The following is a 17,459-nucleotide window of genomic DNA, read 5'->3' on the forward strand; positions in this document are numbered from 1 at the left end:
AGCTAATCTGAGTTGTGCCCTGCAGGTTCTGCAGACAGCATTATATTCTTCTTTAGATATGCCTCCCTCTTTCCATTTTATAAACATTTTTTTCTTCCTTTTTAGCATGTGCTTAAGTTCTGTGTTCATCCATCCTGGTTTCCTTAAATGCTTCCTATTCTTCCCTCTTTTCGGAATTGTTAACAACTGTGCTTTGAGAATTTCATTTTTCAAGATTTCCCATCCTTCCTGGACATTTTTGTCTTTAAGGATATCCAGCCATTGGATCCCTCCAATTCTCTTTCTGAATCCCTTAAAATCTGCCTTTCTGAAATCTAACCTTGACGTCTGAGTCTTCACAGGTCTTCCACCTCTAGTTATCCAAAATTCTAAAATAGCATGGTCGCTACCTCCTAGGGTCCCAGCCACTTTTACCTCCTCAACCATTTCCTCCCTGTTTATAAGGATTAGATCCAAGGTAGCAGTTCCCCTTGTTTTCTCCCCTACCTTTTGGAAGATAAAGTTGTCAGCAAGAGAGGATAAGAATTTCCTTGACCTGTTAGTTTTGCCTGAGAGAGATTCCCAACAAATGTCTGGATAGTTGAAATCTCCCATGACAACTATGTCATATTTTTTGGAGAACTTGGCCATCTGATGCATAAAGAGTTCATCTATATCTTCGGCTTGCACAGGCGGCCTGTAGTAAATGCCTACAATGGTGTCCTTTCCATTGTTCTGTCCTTGTATTCTTACCCAAACAGTTTCCACAGAACTCCCAGTCTCTGAAGCTTCAATCTCTGTGCAGATATACGCGTTTCGAACATACAATGCGACACCCCCTCCTCGTTTATCAAGTCTATTTCTTGCAAATAAGTTGTATCCTTCTAGTCTTGTATTCCAATCATGTGTATTGTCCCACCAAGTTTCAGTGATTCCAATTACATCATATTTCTTTTCCTGTGTTAGTAGTTCCAATTCTCCTTGTTTGTTGCCCATGCTTTGTGCATTAGTATAGAAACATTTTAGTTTGTGATTGGTTTCTCTTTCTCCAATATTTTTATTAATTAGATTCTTTCGTCTTTGTTCTTCCTTTCCACTTCTAATAGCAGAGTTCTCAATAGCATTTGTCAGGTGTATGGCTTTTTCTGGTCTTTTGCTTCCCTTCCCATGTTGTTCTAGTTTAAAGCTCTCCTTACAAGTGTAGCAAGGCGACTTCCAAATACATGCTTTCCAGTCTTCGTAAGGTGCACCCCATCTCTAGCAAGTAGTCCATCGTATAAGTAGTTCACTCCGTGATCCAGAAATCCAAATCGTTGCTGACGGCACCATCGACGTAGCCAGTTGTTCACCTGCAGAATCTTATTCCACCTCCTTGTTCCATGGCCATCCACTGGGAGGATGGAAGAGAAGACCACCTGCGCTCCCAGTTCTTTCACTTTCTTGCCTAAGTCTTCAAAGTCTCTGCAGATGGTTTCCAGGTCGTTTCTTGCGGTGTCATTTGTCCCCACATGTAGTAGCAGGAATGGGTAGTCATCAGTAGGTCTGAAGAGTCCTGATATCCTGTCAGACACATCTTTAATTTTTGCACCTGGAAGACAGCACATTTCTCTTGAAGTTATATCCGGTCTGCAGATAGCAGCCTCTGTTCCTCTCAGCAGGGAATCCCCCATGACCACCACTCTCCGTTTCTTCTTCACAACATTTTTCTTTCTCCATCCAGGAGGACTCTGAGGGCGTACAAGGTTGCTGTTTGTTGGCAAAGTCTTATCCTGATGTATTTCTTCATCGTTTTCCTGCGTGAGAGCCTGGTACTGGTTTCTGAGCAGTATGGGTGCTGACTGCCTCCTGATCCTCCTGCTTCTCTGGGTCACATGTCTCCATTCCTCTGTTTCTTCAGGTGCACTTCGAATTTCTTCTCTTTCTGTAACATGAAGAGATAATTCTGCTCTGTCCAAGAACTCTTCACCTTCCTTAATGATCTTCAACGTAGCTAACCTCTCTTCGAGATTTTGCAACTTTTCCTCCAACAGGGACACAAGCTTGCATTTGTGGCATGTGAAGTTTGGCTTTTCCACTGGTAAATCTGTGAACATGTAGCAAGAAATGCAGCTCACCAAATGGCTCCTGGCCTCTTCCATCTTGAGATTTCTTAAAAACGATGAAAGATGAGCCAAACTTCGCGCGCCGATAGGCGCGCGGTTTTTCCGATTTCCTCTTTTCAGCTGCAACCGCCAAAACCCAGTGATCGTTCAGTAGTTTGATGTCAGTTGCAAACCGCCAAAGTGTGAAAAAACGGATCCATTTCCGTTTTGCAACAAACGGATGCAACCGGATACGTTTCTTGGATGGATCCGCTGCAGCCGCTAAGTGCATGAAATTTAAGAGAGAGAGACTTTTTTCGCCACCCCCAGAACGCCGTTTAGGGTTAAACTGCATGACAGGGAAAGTCTTCCGGGCATGCGCAGTTTAAAATAGCGGTCCGCCGCTGGAAAAAAACGTTACATTGTCCACCTACTCCAGCCGTCGGATGATAAAATTCAAACAGATCCGTCAAAAAACGGATGCAACGGATGACCATCAGTCAAAATCCGCCGCTAATGCAAGTCTATGGGGAAAAAAAACCGGATCCGCCATTTTTTGGGCGGATCCGTTTTTTTGTCTAAAAATGGCGGATTTTGACTGACGTCAAATAACTGAAGTGTGAAAGAGGCCTTAGTGCTCAGAACACTCTTTTTCTGATACATCATTCGTTACCATTCCCCATTTAAAAATAAAATTCCAAGTTGCCTGCAGCCACCACTAGAGGGAGCTCACTGCATATGGCTTTACTATCGAGTTTCAAAGGGTCATCTCATCCATCCATATAATGATAATTTGCTGAATGCTGGGTGTCAGACCACCGGGGCCAGCCCCGATCCGGAGAAGGGGGCACTGGAATCCTGCACTGGAGTAATGTAAGCATGCACACCACCGCTGCATGTACATGTGGTTTATGGAGATAGAGAAGCTCTGTTCTCTGCCATAACTCCCATAGCCAGTTAATGGAGCGGTGACGTGCATACTTGCAATATTCCAATGGAGGACTCCAGAGCCCCATTCTCAGGATGAGTGCAGGTCCACAACCCAACAATCAGCAACTTAACACCTATCCCCTGCTCTTGTAGTCCCCGTGGATCCTGAAGCTGGTTACGTGTGAGGACTAGAGTATACGCAGCACTGGAAGAGTGGATGATTTAAAAAGGTGAGTTATGTTTAATTTATTATGTTATGACCCTGCTGGCAAATGTCATAGAATCCCTTAGGGTGTGTGCACACACTGCGGATTCTGCTGCAGAATTTTCCGAGCGGATTTGTGTAAATCCACAGGTAAAACCGCAGGTCAAAAGACCTGCGGTTTATCTGCAGATTTTCTGCGGTTTAGCCTGTGGGTTTCCCCTGCGGTTTGACACCTGTCATGGAGCAAGTGCCAAACCGCAGCGGAATCAGCACAAAGAATTGACATGCTGCGGATTTGAAACCGCAGTAAATCCGTGCGGAAAATTCTGCACCATGGATTTCATTTTCCATTGATTATAATGGTACTATACACCACAGCAGAAACTGCTGCGGATCCGCAGGACTAAATCCGCGGGACCGCAGCGTGTGCACACACCCTTTGCCTGGTTTCACACTAGCGTTTTTTAGAGCAGCCCATGCGCATGCTCCCCTATATTTAACATGGGGGCTCATGGTCTAGGGTTTGCACGCGTTTTCGTGCGCATGCTTTTTTTGTAGTGTGCGCCTAGGCATGCCGGACACAACCTGTTGCATTTTTGGTCCGTCCAACCTGTGTCAAAAAAAAGTATGTGCACGGAATGCGCCAAAAAAAAAATCACATTAGTCTATGGGAACGCAGGCGTGCGCATGGACATGCTCACGCCTGCGTTTAAAATTGCATGCGTTATAAGAGTTAGCATGGCTAGAAACTGTTTAAAACGCATGCGCCTAAAAAAGCAAATGCATGCAAAATGCATGATGCGTTGTTTGCATGCGTTTCTATTGCGCACGAAGCGCTGCGCTAAAAAACTGCTAATGTGAAACTAGCCTTAGAACCACATGCGAACAGTGTGCAGAGGGCTCCCCCTAGTGGCAGCTGAAAGCAGATACCATTTTACCATTTCTTTATGGACCACGATAAAGAAATCTGCACAGAATTTTGGAACGATTTTTTTTAAATGGCATTCACAGGTGGCCAGTGAGGAATATTTGTCATAAGGAAGTGTGCACTATATGTGGTCTTGCTGCTTACAGTTTATGACTCGTTGGCGCTGTCTCGCTACGTAAAGGGAACGTTTCTTGAACAAACTGCCGGCATATTGGGCAATGCTGGAAACGCAGCAGGCAGCCATCACACAGGCACACGTGCCGACATGGTAAAAGGACCCAATTGACAGAGTCGTTCTGGCACACAACACAGTCCTTGGCGTTGTTCTCCTGCATCTCCTCCTCGGATATCCCCAACTTCTCCAGCAGTTCTTTATCTCTGGAGAAGTCCTCCGCCCCGGCCTCTGCGGTCTCCGCTGTATGATCGCTCACAGACATGTAAAGTTGCTAGAAGTAAAAAAATATACGGGTCATTTCAAATTCTGCTTTTAAAGGTAAGGTCCAAAATTAGAATAAAGGGTCTGTGTCATATACATACAGTGGGTACGGAAAGGATTCAGACCCCTTTAAATTTTTCACTCTTTGTTTCATTGCAGCAATTTGGTAAATTCAAAAAAGTTCATTTTTTTTCTCATTAATGTACACTCTGCACCCCATCTTGACTGAAAAAAAGCAATTTTTGCAAATTTATTAATAAAGAAAACTGAAATATCACATGGTCATAAATATTGAGACCCTTTGTTCAGACACTCATATTTAAGTCACATGCTGTCCATTTCCTTGTGATCCTCCTTGAGATGGTTCTACTCCTTCATTGGAGTCCAGCTGTGTTTAATTAAACTCATAGTACTTGATTTGTAAAGGCACACACCTGTCTATATAAGACCTCACAGCTCACAGTGCATGTCAGACCAAATGAGAATCATGAGGTCAAAGGAACTGGCCAAGGAGCTCAGAGACAGAGAATTGTGGCAAGGCCCAGATCTGGCCAAGGTTACAAAAGAATTTCTGCAATACTCAAGTCTTCTAAGAGCACAGTGGCCTCCATAATTCTTAAATGGAAGACGTTTGGGACCACCAGAAATCTTCCTAGACCTGGCCGTCCAGCCAAACAGAGCAATCGTGGGAGAAGAGCCTTGGTGAGAGAGGTAAAGAACCCCAAGATCACTGTGGCTGAGCTCCAGAGATACAGTAGAGAGATGGGAGAAAGTTCCATAAAGTCAACTATCACTCCAGCCCTCCACCAGTCAGAACTTTATGGCAGAGTGGCCCGACGGAAGCCTCTCCTCAGTGCAAGACATATGAGAGCCCGCATAGAGTTTGCTAAAAAATACATGAAGGACTCCCAGGCTATGAGAAATAAGATTCTCTGGTATGATGAGATGAAGACAGACCTTTTTGGTGATAATTCTAAGCAGTATGTGTGGAGAAAACCAGGCACTGCTCATCACCTGCCCAAAACAATCCCAACAGTAAATCATGGTGGTGGCAGCATCATGCTATGGGGGTGTTTTTCATCTGCAGGGACAGGATGACTGGTTGCATTTGAAAGAAACATGAATGCAGCCAACTACAGAAATATTCTGGATGAAAACCTCTTCCAGAGTGCTCTGGACCACAGACTTGGCCGAAGGTTCACCTTCCAACAAGACAATGACCCTAAGCACACCGCTAAAATAACAAAGGAGTAGCTTCAGAACAACTCTGTGACCATTCTTGACTGGCCCAGACAGAGTCCTGACCTTAACCCAATTGAGCATCTCTGGAGAGACCTGAAAATGGCTGTCCACCAACATTCACCATCCAACCTGACGGAACTGGAGAGGATCTGCAAGGAAGAATGGCAGAGGATCCCCAAATCCAGGTATGAAAAACTTGTTGCATCAAAAAGGGATTTATTTTAATCTACCTAATGGCTGCAATGAAACAAAGAGTGAAAAATTTAAATACTTTCCGCACCCACTGTATGTATATATATTACACACACACTGTTACACCCCTCCTGGATCCAGGGCCTGGTAATGCATCTTCATCCTGCTGCTGTTGGCTTTATCTGCTCTTCTCCATGTCAGGCTGCCATGTTGGGATGGAAATCACTATGCTGAGATCATGCTTGCAGACTGTATTAGCTGGCTCAGAGGGCGGCATGCTGCCTGACTATTCAGGTAGGTGGTGATAGTGGTGCTATTGTGGACTGATTCCCTAAGTCATTAACCTCCAGACAAACCGATTACTGCTATACCACTGTCCAATTTTTCCTTGTGACAAACCCAGCTCTGTTACAATGCTGGGTAGCTCTGCTATTCTGATGGCCAGCTCTTCATTGGATTCTGAGACAAACCAAGCTCTACTACTTGTATTACTTTGTTGCGTGACCCTGCTATGCCGATGCCAGCTTTGGATTGGACTCTGACACAAAGTCAGCTCTGCTAGATCGCTGAGTCAAGCCTGCTGTACAGCTGCTAGCTCTGCACTGGACTCTGTGACAAACTTAGCTCAGCTAGATCGCTGAGTCAAACCTGCAGTAAATCTGCCAGCTCTGCACTGGACTCTGTGACAAAGTCAGCTCTGTTGCATAACACATACCTACACCCATTTCTGCACTGACCGTCAGGTACCGCCACTTATTTCCAAGAGACCATCAGTATGGTGGACAGCTCCAGAAACCATTCTGGTGGTCTGGGTAACTGGCCAGTCACAATAGCTGATCAGCAAACCAGAAAACAGGGATTTTTGTGATAAACTCACCGTAAAATCATTTTCTCCGAGACGCTCATTGGGGGACACAGGTACTGTGGGTGTATGCTACTGCCGCCTGGAGGCTGACACTAAGTGAAAAAAAGAGGTTAGCTCCTCCTCCGCCGTATACACCCTCGCCCTGATTGCGGGCGGAAACCAGCTTAGTGCAAAAGCAGGAGAAAAATCAGCCTTAGGATATGTGCCCACGTAGCATTTTTTAAACCCTCAGGAAACGGGTTCTCCTTCCCAGAAAACGCGCATTTTTGCCACGATTTTTGCGCAAAAAATGCGCGTTTTTGATGCGTTTTTTTCGCGCGTCTTTTGGACTATAGGAAATAGCCAAAAACGCGGACCTAAGCGGAAATTAATGAACATGCTGCGTTTTTTACCGCTAAGCATTTCCTTATCGGTAAAAAACACATCCATTGGCACAAAAAGGCCAAAATGCATTTAAATGAATGGGATGCTTCTTTTAAGCGCTTTTGATGCGGTTTGATCCCGAAAAACGCATCAAAAACGCTTAAAAAACGCTACGTGGGCACAAAGCCTCAATGCAAGTAACAACATGTCTAGAAAATAACCACCTCAATGTCAACGAAAATGCACATTAATTAAATAAACAAGAGCCAACTGGCTATCAGCGTGGGTGCTGTGTCCCCCAATGAGCATTTCAGAGAAAAGGATTTTACGGTGAGTTTATCACAAAAATCCCTGTTTCTCCTTCGCCTCATTGGGGGACACAGGTACTGTGGGACGTCCTAAAGCAGTCCCTGGGTGGGAAGTTGACTCAACGATCAAAGCTACATGCACCTCCTGTCTAAAGGTACGCCACCGCTGCTTGGAGAATCCTTCTACCTAGGCTAGCATCCGCTGAAGCCTGAGTATGGATATTGTAATGTTTGGCAAACGTGTGCAGGCTGGACCAGGTTGCTGCCTTGCAAACCTATTTCCGTCGAAGCCTGGTGCCGAAACGCCCAAGAGGCGCCCACTGCCCAAGTAGAGTGTGCTCTGATCCCTGCTGGAACCGGCGCACCTCTGATGCGGTAGGACTCCTGAAAAGTCAAACGAATCCATCTGGCTATGGTCGATTTCGAGGCAGCGAGTCCCTTCCTGCCCCCCTCGGGGAGCACGAATAGCGTGTCTATCTGCCGAAAGGGAGCCATCCATGACACGTACCTCCTGAGGGCTCTTACCAGGTCCAACGTGTGCCAAGCCATTTCCACGCGGTGTACCGGTGCTGGACAGAATGAAGGCAAGATAATATCCTCATTAATGTGAAACGAGGAAACGACCTTCGGCAGAAAAGGGAGGAGCTGGTCTGAGAACCACCTTAACCTTGTGGAAAGTGAGAAATGGGGCTTGGCAGGATAGAGCTGCCAGCTCCAAGATCCGCCTGATTGATGTTATCACCACAAGAAACACTACCTTCCAGAAAAGGTATGACAAGGAGACATCCTGTAGCGTCTCAAATGGCGCTTCCTGCAGAACGCCTAGGACCAGGTTAAGGTCCCAGGCATCCAGAGGCGCCTTATAGGGAGGTACCAAGTGGGAGACTCCCTGGATGAAAGTCTTTACCTGTAAATTGGCCGCAATTCTGCACTGGAACAGGACGGATAAAGCTGATATCTGTCTCCTGAAAGAGCTCGGGGCCAATCCTCAGTCTGTCAGACTGTAGAAAGGCCAAGATGTTGGGGATAGGGAATCTCAGCGGAGGATAACCGTGGTCTCGACACAAAGAAAAGAACACCCTCCAGGTGTGATGGTAAATTCACGCCGAGGCAGGCTTCCGGGCGCTAACCATTGTAGCCACCACCTCGCGCCCAAACCCTGCCTGGGTCATAATCCAAGATTCAACGGCCATGCCGTCAAACACAGGGCCCCTGAGCTCGGGTGCAAGATCGGGCCCTGGGAAAGTAGATCTGGGCGCTCTGGCAGTCACCAAGGAACGTCGGCGAGCAGCTGCATTAGATCTGCGTACCACGCTCGACGGGGCCAGTCTGGGGCCAGCAGAACCGCTGAAATCCCCTCTGTTTTGATCTTCTTGATGACCCTCGGAAGTAGTGGCAGCGGGGGGAATAAGTATGGGAGGCGAAACTGGTTCCATGGCAGAACCAACGCATCCACGGCGATCGCCTGCGGGTCTCGGGACCGAGCGACAAACATGGGCACCTTGGCGTTCACCCTGGAGGCCATCAGGTCCACATCCGGTGTTTCCCACCGTTGGCAACTCTGCTGGAATACCTCGGGGTGCAATGACCATTCCCCGGACGCAAGACCCTGCCGGCTGAGGAAGTCTGCCGCTCAATTCTCCACACCCGGGATGTGGACCGCCGATATCACCGAGTGGTTCTTTTCGGCCCAGTGAAGAACGTGCCATACCTTGCGCATGGTCGCTCTGCTGCGGGTGCCCCCTTGATGATTTATGTAAGCCACCACCGTGGCGTTGTCTAACTGAATCCGGACGGGGCGACCTGCTAGAAGGTGCTGAAACTGTTGCAAAGTGAGCCAGATCGCTCGTATTTACAACAAGCTGATCGGGAGGCGTGCCTCCTGCGGCGACCACCGTCCCTGGGTCGTGTGGTGGCGAAAAACCGCTCCACACCTGAGGAGGCTGGCATCGGTTGTGACTACCAAATAATGGTATGGGGGAAAAGGTTTCCCCTGAAGCAGTGCCGAACTATTTATCCACCACTCGAGTGACTGGCTGACCTGAGAGGACAACCTGCACAGGTGACCGAGCATGAATGGGTTCTTGTCCCAGGATGACAAGAGGGCGTGCTGTAGGGGGCAAAGATGAAACTGGGCGAACCGGATCGCTTCCATCGCTTCCTAGTATCCTCATCCCGAAAACGGATAGTGAGGGAACAGTTGGCGAAGCGTCCGGACGCCCTGCCGGAGCGCTAGGGCTTTGTCTTGAGGGAGAATTACCAACTCTTGGCAGGTGTCGAAGATCCTCCCTAAAAAGGCAATCCTCTGAGCTGGGACCAGGGATGATTTCTTCATGTTGACCAACCATCCTAAGAGGGAAAGAGATACTTTCCTCGCATGCCTGAATTGAAAGGCCCTTGACCCAGAGGTTGTCTAAGTAAGGCAAAACGACTATGCCCCGAGAGTGTAGGATGGCCATGATGACTGCCATTACCTTTGTGAACACTCTGTGGGTGGTGGCTAGCCCGAAGGGCAGCGCTGCGAACTGAAAATGTAAACCGCTGATGGCGAAGCATAGAAATCTTTGATGCGGAGGGGACAATGGGGATGTGCAGGTAGGCGTCCTGGATGTCAATAGAGGCCAAGTATTCTCCCTGCCCCATTACTGAACGGAGAGACTCCATCCGGAAATGTCTGATCCTGATAAATTTGTTCCAGAGCTTTAGGTCCAAAACAGGCCTGACCGTCCCATTTTTCTTGGGGACCGCGAATAGGTTGGAATAGAAGCCCTGAGCCTTCTCGTGCTCTGGTATGGGAATAATGACTCCGTTGTGCTGGAGTAATTCGATGGCTCCTAGCAACGCCCTTGCCCGGGTCTCTCATTTGGGAGAAAGAACTGCTCTGGGGGGTACCTGACAAACTCTATATTGTACCCTGAGGATACCAGCTCTCTCACCCATGATTCGTGTGTGACGGTGACCCAGACGTGGCGAACCAGAGTAGGCGGCCGCCTACTTTGCTGATGTCGCCTAAAGAATGCCTCGAGTCATTTGGCTGAGGCTCTCTGGGACCTGGTTCCCCTTGACCTGGGCTGGCGAGCACGCAATCTCCCCAACAGGTTGGCTCTGAGACTTGTCGATCCCTATCCTGGTTGGGGCGACTTGAAGCGGTGGAATTGGCCGCTGTAGTCCACCCGGGGTTGCAAAAGGCCCAAAACCGTGCCTGAAACTGGTGGCGAAACGGCGGTTTGACCCTTTGTTGGGGAAGAAACCCGCTCTTCCCTCTTGTGGCGTCGGAGATGAGCTGGTCTAACTTCTCTCCGAATAGGCGGCCGCACTGATAAGGTAGTGAAGTCAAGGACTTCCTGGGGGTTGAATCGGCCCGCCATATCCTTAACCATAAGGCTCTCCTAATGGAAATTGCGTTTGCGGCAGCCAGTGCCACGCAAATGGCCGCATCCAAAGAAGCATTAAGTAGTCCCCAGCCATAGCGATCTGACTCGCGATTTCTGATACCTCTACAGGTAGTTCCCTATCCTGCAAGGCTCTGTTCAAAGATTCAGACCAAGAAATTATGGCCTTGGCTACCCACGTTGCCACGAACGAGGGAGAGAGTGCAACAAGGGAGATCAGTGGGGTCCTTAATAGGAGAACCACTAGGTACGGATAACAGGGTTTTAGAGGCCAAGCATGACACTGGTGGATCTACCGTTGGGGATTCGGTCCATTTTTTACAGAGATCCGGGGCAAACAGATACCTTGCTTCCAGCGCCTTCTGGCCTGAGAAACGCCTGTCTGGCCGTTCCCTGTGTCGTTGCACTATGTCCTCAAACTCTGGATGAGTACAAAAAACTCTATGCGGCCGCTTAGCTCGCTTAAATGACATCTTATGGCCTGAAGCCAGGGTGGAATCATCCTCAATCCCCAGTCTGATTAACGGCTTCGATGAGGCTGTCCACTGTTTCTCGACAGTCATAATCTGAACTTTGCTTGCTCTCGCCTCCTGGTGAGGGAGAGCGAGAGGCAGAACTGACAGATGCTGAGGCACCGGATGTGCCGGGAGACGCAGTGTGGGTTCGTTTCCCCCCCCCCCGTCTGCCTGGAGTGAGAGCGGCCCCTGCAGGCCGGAGGCTCCTGTGAGGTGGAGGACCCCTCCAAGACAGGCGAGCCACCATCCCTACCCCTGTCTGGGGCGCGAAGGAACCCGATTGCTCTCGTGACACCACAGACTGCGACATTGATAAGGCCCATTCTGGAACACTGGGCTTGGTCGTAGGGGAGGGCTCCTGGGCGCGTTTGGAATCGCAGGCTTCGCATAATCGCTTCCCGTGGGAAAGCGGCCCGACAAGAGATGCATGCAGCCTATAAGAACTTGTGCGTCTTCCCCTTCCCAGCCATATTGTGACTGCCAGGCATCAATACTGTCCTGGTGGGGGGGTGGGAAGGCACTCCTCGATTGTACGTAATGTTGCCTCGGGGTCGCACTTACCCCGGTCCTGTGTCCCCCACGTGTTCTTGACGCGCGCTGCTCCTCTCCATGATGCGCGCACTTCCGCTGTGGGTGGGCCGACGGAGGCAGCCGTCCTTTCCCGGTTGCGGCCTACCCTGGAGTGAAGCCGGAGGCTCAATTCATTCGGCGCCCGGCCAGGCCACGGAGGGCGGGCCGCCGGAAGTGACGCTGCGAATGGAGGACGGGACTTCCGCCCGCGGCCTAACACCGGCCGAAGCCGCGAGCTGGAGTTTTAACGTCCGCCCGCGGAGGGGTGACGGGTGGGCAGGTCGCCGCAAACCAAGGAAGCGGCCGGCGTCGGGACCCGGCGTCCACACGCTGCCAGGGAGGGGAAGGGGGGAGCGTGAATATGGACCTACGCGCGCGCATGAAGCTAAGGGCTCCAGCCCTCTGGACGCTGCCGCAGGGCCCTCACAGCCACTCCATCCATGATGACTTCGCCGATCAGGTAGGGGAGGGGGGCGATATCCAGGACGGAGCAGGCACCCTAGCTCCAGGGATGAGGAGAGGGCCTGTCCGCCGCCTTGCAGCACCTCTGTCTAGCGTTGGTGGAGCAGTGGGGGCCGTTCGGACTGTCTTGTGCCTCTGTACAGCCCATGGTTTCAAAACCTAGGGGTGGTCAGGGCTAAGTCTGGCATCATGTCCCACGTCGCGGGAGAGGATACGTGGAGGGACACTCGCATGTGCTCACCCGTTGATGGTTTGGGGAAATTGGACCCTTTCAATAGGGTCCGTTGCCCCTGTCTTATCTTCATAGAAAGAATTACAAAAAAAAAAGTCTGGGGAAAACGGCTCAGATTTGTCCCACGGTGCGGGAGAGGATACGTGGAGGCGATATTCAACATGTGCTCGCCCGTTGATGATTTGGGGAGATCGGACCCTTTCAATAGGGTCCGTCGCCCCTGTGTCATCTTCATGGAAAAAAAAAAAAAAGTCTGGAGAAAACCAGGACGTGTGTGCCTCCAACAGACACTAAGCATAAAACTGGTTTCCGCCCGCAATCAGGGTGAGGGTGTATATGGCGGAAGAGGAGCTAACCTCTTTTTTTCACTTAGTGTCAGCCTCCAGGTGGCAGTAGCATACACCCAGAGTACCTGTGTTCCCCAATGAGGCGAAGGAGAAAAAGTTTGACAGCCTTAGGCTGACTACGCACTGGGATAGGACTTTGTCCTTGACTCTGCCTCTAGGGTTCGTACCCGACTTGCCAAGTTTAATCCCACAGCTCCAATCAGCAGACAAAATGACCCTACACCACTCCAGTGCTCAGGTCCCTTCCTGAGTAAGAAGCTACACCGCAGACATAACCCCACGGGCCCTTGCCTTGCAGTCCAAGGGTAAAGACCAGGGATTCCCTAAACCCTGCAAAGCCAAGTGATTACTACCATGCCTGAAATATCTTTACCTTTAGGTCATAGAATTGACCTTGTGCAGTCAGCAGATACTGGTACATTATCCTGCAGGGCATCCTGTAACTTCTGTCCGGTACATGAATGATGGTGAGCATGGCCACCTGTCAGGAGAAGACCAGTGTAAACACTTATAGGTGTCCATTGGGTAATATGTCATGTCTTTGCCAATATAACATTATGGAAGACAAAAAAAAAACTGCCCTTTGTTCTAGCTCATGGAACGTTATCTCTAGGTGATACACTGTAACAAACTGCAGCTGTGTGAGCAGGACTCAGCCAGGACAGGTTCTGTTTTTAGCTTTTAGGTGTACAGTAATGAGTAATAAGCTTGGAATATAACTTTCCCGTAAAACAATGTTTCCTTTCTTTGACAACAGGGATCTTGCTTAAAAAAAAAAAAAAGAAGTGAAAATGTAAAGTTCATTAGAAAGTTGTAGAACTTTTCAGAACCCGAAGAATTGAGTATTCATCTTCAGGGTTAATCAAATCTGCTGGAAAATGTGGAATATAGCAGCCAGCAATAAAGGGAAGCTGGAAATCACCTCCACCTGGTGTTTAATAGACGCTGCTCCACCCAAGCTCCTGCCGCTCATCGGGGAAACGTCGGTGTCAGCAGAATGCCAGATTCCACCGTTGTCTCCTGCAGCTCTGATTTCAGGAGAACAAGTCCAAAAACGAAGAGGTGTGATGGATCGTTATGGTAAAAATCACACCGATTGCGGCAAAGTTTACCGCAACTTCTGCAAACTTACTCTGGCTGGGGTGACAACCCTCCATGGCAGCCATGTCAGTGATCACCCCACTCCTCAATGCTATGTAGAACTAAATCTGGGCAATCTATTCATGAATCAGGGGGCTCAGGATGAACACAGGAATCAGTTTCAATAGAGATGTCTGATGAAAGAGCTAAAAATGAACCTGGAGATCCAATATGTTTCCAGTGTATGGAAACATACATATTGTCACCCATAGGTATCTACAGTAATACTCCTCGCAGCTGAGCGCGTGTAACAATTGCATCCAGGCTACACAATCCTCTGCAAGAGCAGCACATCCGCACATGCCTGCCTTTTTGTCCTTGAGGGTGAGGAGCTTGCAGAGGATTGTATAGCCTGGATGCCCACTGCCCAGCTGTGAGAAGTGCTAGGTCCAAGGAGAACTTAAAGAGGTTATCCAAAACTATATTATTTTTTTTACTATGGGCCTAAAAACTAACAGGCAGGTAGTTGCTACCTACCTGCTTGTTCTGCCCAGCTCCGATGTCTGACGGCAAAGAGCGATCGCAGACTGTTTCTGCGGCTTCCGCTAACGTCAAATACACAGCGCAGCGGCATCTCTTCCGCTCTGCTTATTTGACACGGTGTGACTGATAACATCATGCTGATTCACAGTCAGCTCCCCACTGCCTAACTGCGGGGAGCCGATGGTCAATCAGCATGATGTCAGCAGTCACTCCCCATCAACTGAGCAGAGCGGAAGAAGAGCTGCGATGTGGAGACGCGCCAATAGGACAGGTGTCATGTCCGCCATGCCGTAACATGCCTGGAGCAGTGTGCATGCGCGCCTTACCTCATGGCTGCACGCTGTTGCTGGGTAATCATGCGTCTCTGTCTGACTCTGCAATCCGCTGTATTCCTGGAAACCCCTAATCATGTGACCCTTCCTATGTTCCAGTCCTGCTCTGATTCTGCAATCCGCTGTATTCCTGGAAACCCCTGATCATGTGACCTTTCCTATGTTCCAGCCCTCCTCTGGTTCTGCAATCCGCTGTATTCCTGGAACTCACTGATCATGTGACCTTCTCTATGGTTCTACCCAGGCTGTTCTAGCAATTCTCTCTGTGATCCCGGAGGATCTGAACTCAAAGTCCCTCCCTCGTCCTGACTCGGAAGTACTGGTGCTATGTTGCTATATCAGACCGCCCCTCCCTATGGTCAGGGCCTGATTACTGTGTTGCTTCCCTGCATGGCTGTTTGGTCTGCTCGGTGCATTCTGTGCCCCTGCACTCTGCCCTGTCGTGCGTCTCTGCACACGCTCTGTGCTTGTACACTGCCTTTTGTCTCGTGCCATGTCTTGTCTCTCATGCCATGTTTGTCCTTGCCTTGCTTTGCCTTGTACTACTTCCGCTGTTCTCTGTCTTAGCCTGTTTTCGCCATGTTGTGTCCTTGCTCTGCCTTGTCTGTTTCGCCATGTCTGGTCTTTGCTATTCTGAGCCTTGTAGTACTTGTCATGTTTCTCATCTCAGCCTGGTTTTTCGTACTCTGCCCTATGGTGCTCTCTTGCACATTTCCATGTCTAGTCTCAAGGTTCTCCCTTGACCCGGCTCTGGGCTTCTGCCTACGCTCCGCTGCTAGCCCTTTTCTCACTCTGACCCCGCTCTGTGCTTCTGCCTAGGTTCCGCTCCTTGCTTTGTCCTCTCCTTTCCCTGTCTGGTTTTCCCTTCCCCTCGTCTTGTTTCAGTACCGACCTGTTGGTCGCATCACACAGGACAGTGTCACGTGTCGTCTTGTTGTTTCAGTACCGACCTGTTGGTTGTGTCACACAGGACAGGCATACGTGACAGATTGGCACTTGCCCGCCTCATGTGCCTTAGTCGTGCCGCGTGCTTGTGTCTCAGCCGTGTGCACTGGCCAGTGAGGCGTGTTTCATGCCTCGAACCCTGGCGTGGCTCCTAGCATGCACCCTGCCTTTGAACCCTGATGTGCCCCTCTGCACGCGCAGGACCGTCTTGTATGTTGAACCTGACCCTGGCGTGCCCCTTGGCACACGCAGGACTCTGCCTTGTACCTTGGCGTGTCTCTACACACGCACCCTGTCGTTTGTTGAACTCTGGCCTTGTGCCTTGGCGTGTCTCCACACACGCACCGTCTTGTTTGTTGAACTCTGAACCCTGGCGTGTCCCCTACACAGGCACCTTGCTTTGAACCCTGGCGTGTCCCCTACACAAGCACCTTGCCTTGCACCTTGCTATGAACCCTGGTGTGTCCCCTACACACGCACCCTGCCTTGCACCTTGTCCTGGACCCTGGTGTGCCCCTAGCACGCACCCTGCCTGGAATCCTGCCTTGGACCTCGGCGTGTTCCCTAACACGCACCATATCATGTCATGCCTCCTTGCCTGAACCCTGGTTTGCCTGACGGATGCCCGGAACCTGCCGATCGCTGCCAGAGATCGTAAACCTGATGTCCGGAGCTGAAGTCCGCAGCCTGTTGCCCTGATCATGTCGATCGTTGCCAGCTGTCCGGAGTCCGATGCCATTGTGCCTTTGCCTGTACCCAGGCGTGCCACCTGGTACATACCATGCTATGGACCTTGGTGTGCCCACGCACGCACCTTGCCGTGTTTGCTTGTTCTCACCTTTTGCACTGAATGTTATCCTGAAGTTGTCTTAATGAAGATACCTTGAACTTACGTCTTGTCTTGTTTTGCTTCCTGCTTCCCTGGTCGTTAGGCACTCACATAGTGTCCCCCTGAGCCGGCCGTCTGGTCCCAGCAGTCGTGGTGGCTCACCCCCTTGGTCTTGCCCCTGACATTCCCTGTATAGGGGGTGGTTCCTCACAAGGTCAGCTCACCCTCGGTGGGTGGGTGCCACGACCCAGAGGGTCCACTCAAAAAATCGTCTCAGCAGAAGCTGAGTCCGTCACAACAGGCAGGTAGGTGCTAACTAGTTAGTAACTACGTGCCTGTTCGTTTTTTTTTGCTCATAGCAAAAAATAATTTAGTCCTGGATAACCCCTTTACACCTGCTTGACAATCCAGCTTCAAGATCTCAGTTTGCTGTCATTAAAAACCTGCACCGATTCACTACTTCTCGCAGCTGAAAATCTGTAACAATTGCATCCAGTCTACACAAACCTCTGTGAGCCAAAGCATCACCAACACAATTCTCTTTATTGCCCTGGTAGTTTGTTACATTGTATCAGTGCACAGTGATGAGCTCAGAGGATTGTACAACCTGGATGCAACTGTAGCAACTGCTCAGCTGTGAGAGTATTAGGGTACGTGCACACGCTGCGGATTCCGCTGCGTTT

The 17,459-nt window shown here is 49.7% G+C and overlaps 1 protein-coding gene across 1 annotated transcript in view; it reads right to left on the reverse strand.

The window, feature by feature from the left end:
• Positions 1 to 4,169: 4,169 nt before the first annotated feature.
• CGRRF1 (cell growth regulator with ring finger domain 1) overlaps positions 4,170 to 17,459 on the reverse strand; it is a 57,315-nt gene continuing 44,025 nt past the window's right edge. Inside the window, exons 5-6 of the mRNA XM_073577939.1 lie at positions 13,421 to 13,528; positions 4,170 to 4,569 (exon numbers count right to left, since the gene is read on the reverse strand). Coding sequence (XP_073434040.1) covers positions 4,264 to 4,569; positions 13,421 to 13,528 — 414 coding nt within the window. The 3' untranslated portion in view covers positions 4,170 to 4,263. The remainder of the gene's footprint in view (positions 4,570 to 13,420; positions 13,529 to 17,459) is intronic.

This window comes from Dendrobates tinctorius, unplaced genomic scaffold (assembly GCF_039654945.1).
Source record: "Dendrobates tinctorius isolate UK_male_01 unplaced genomic scaffold, ASM3965494v1 ptg000058l, whole genome shotgun sequence".
Taxonomy (NCBI): domain Eukaryota; kingdom Metazoa; phylum Chordata; class Amphibia; order Anura; family Dendrobatidae; genus Dendrobates; species Dendrobates tinctorius.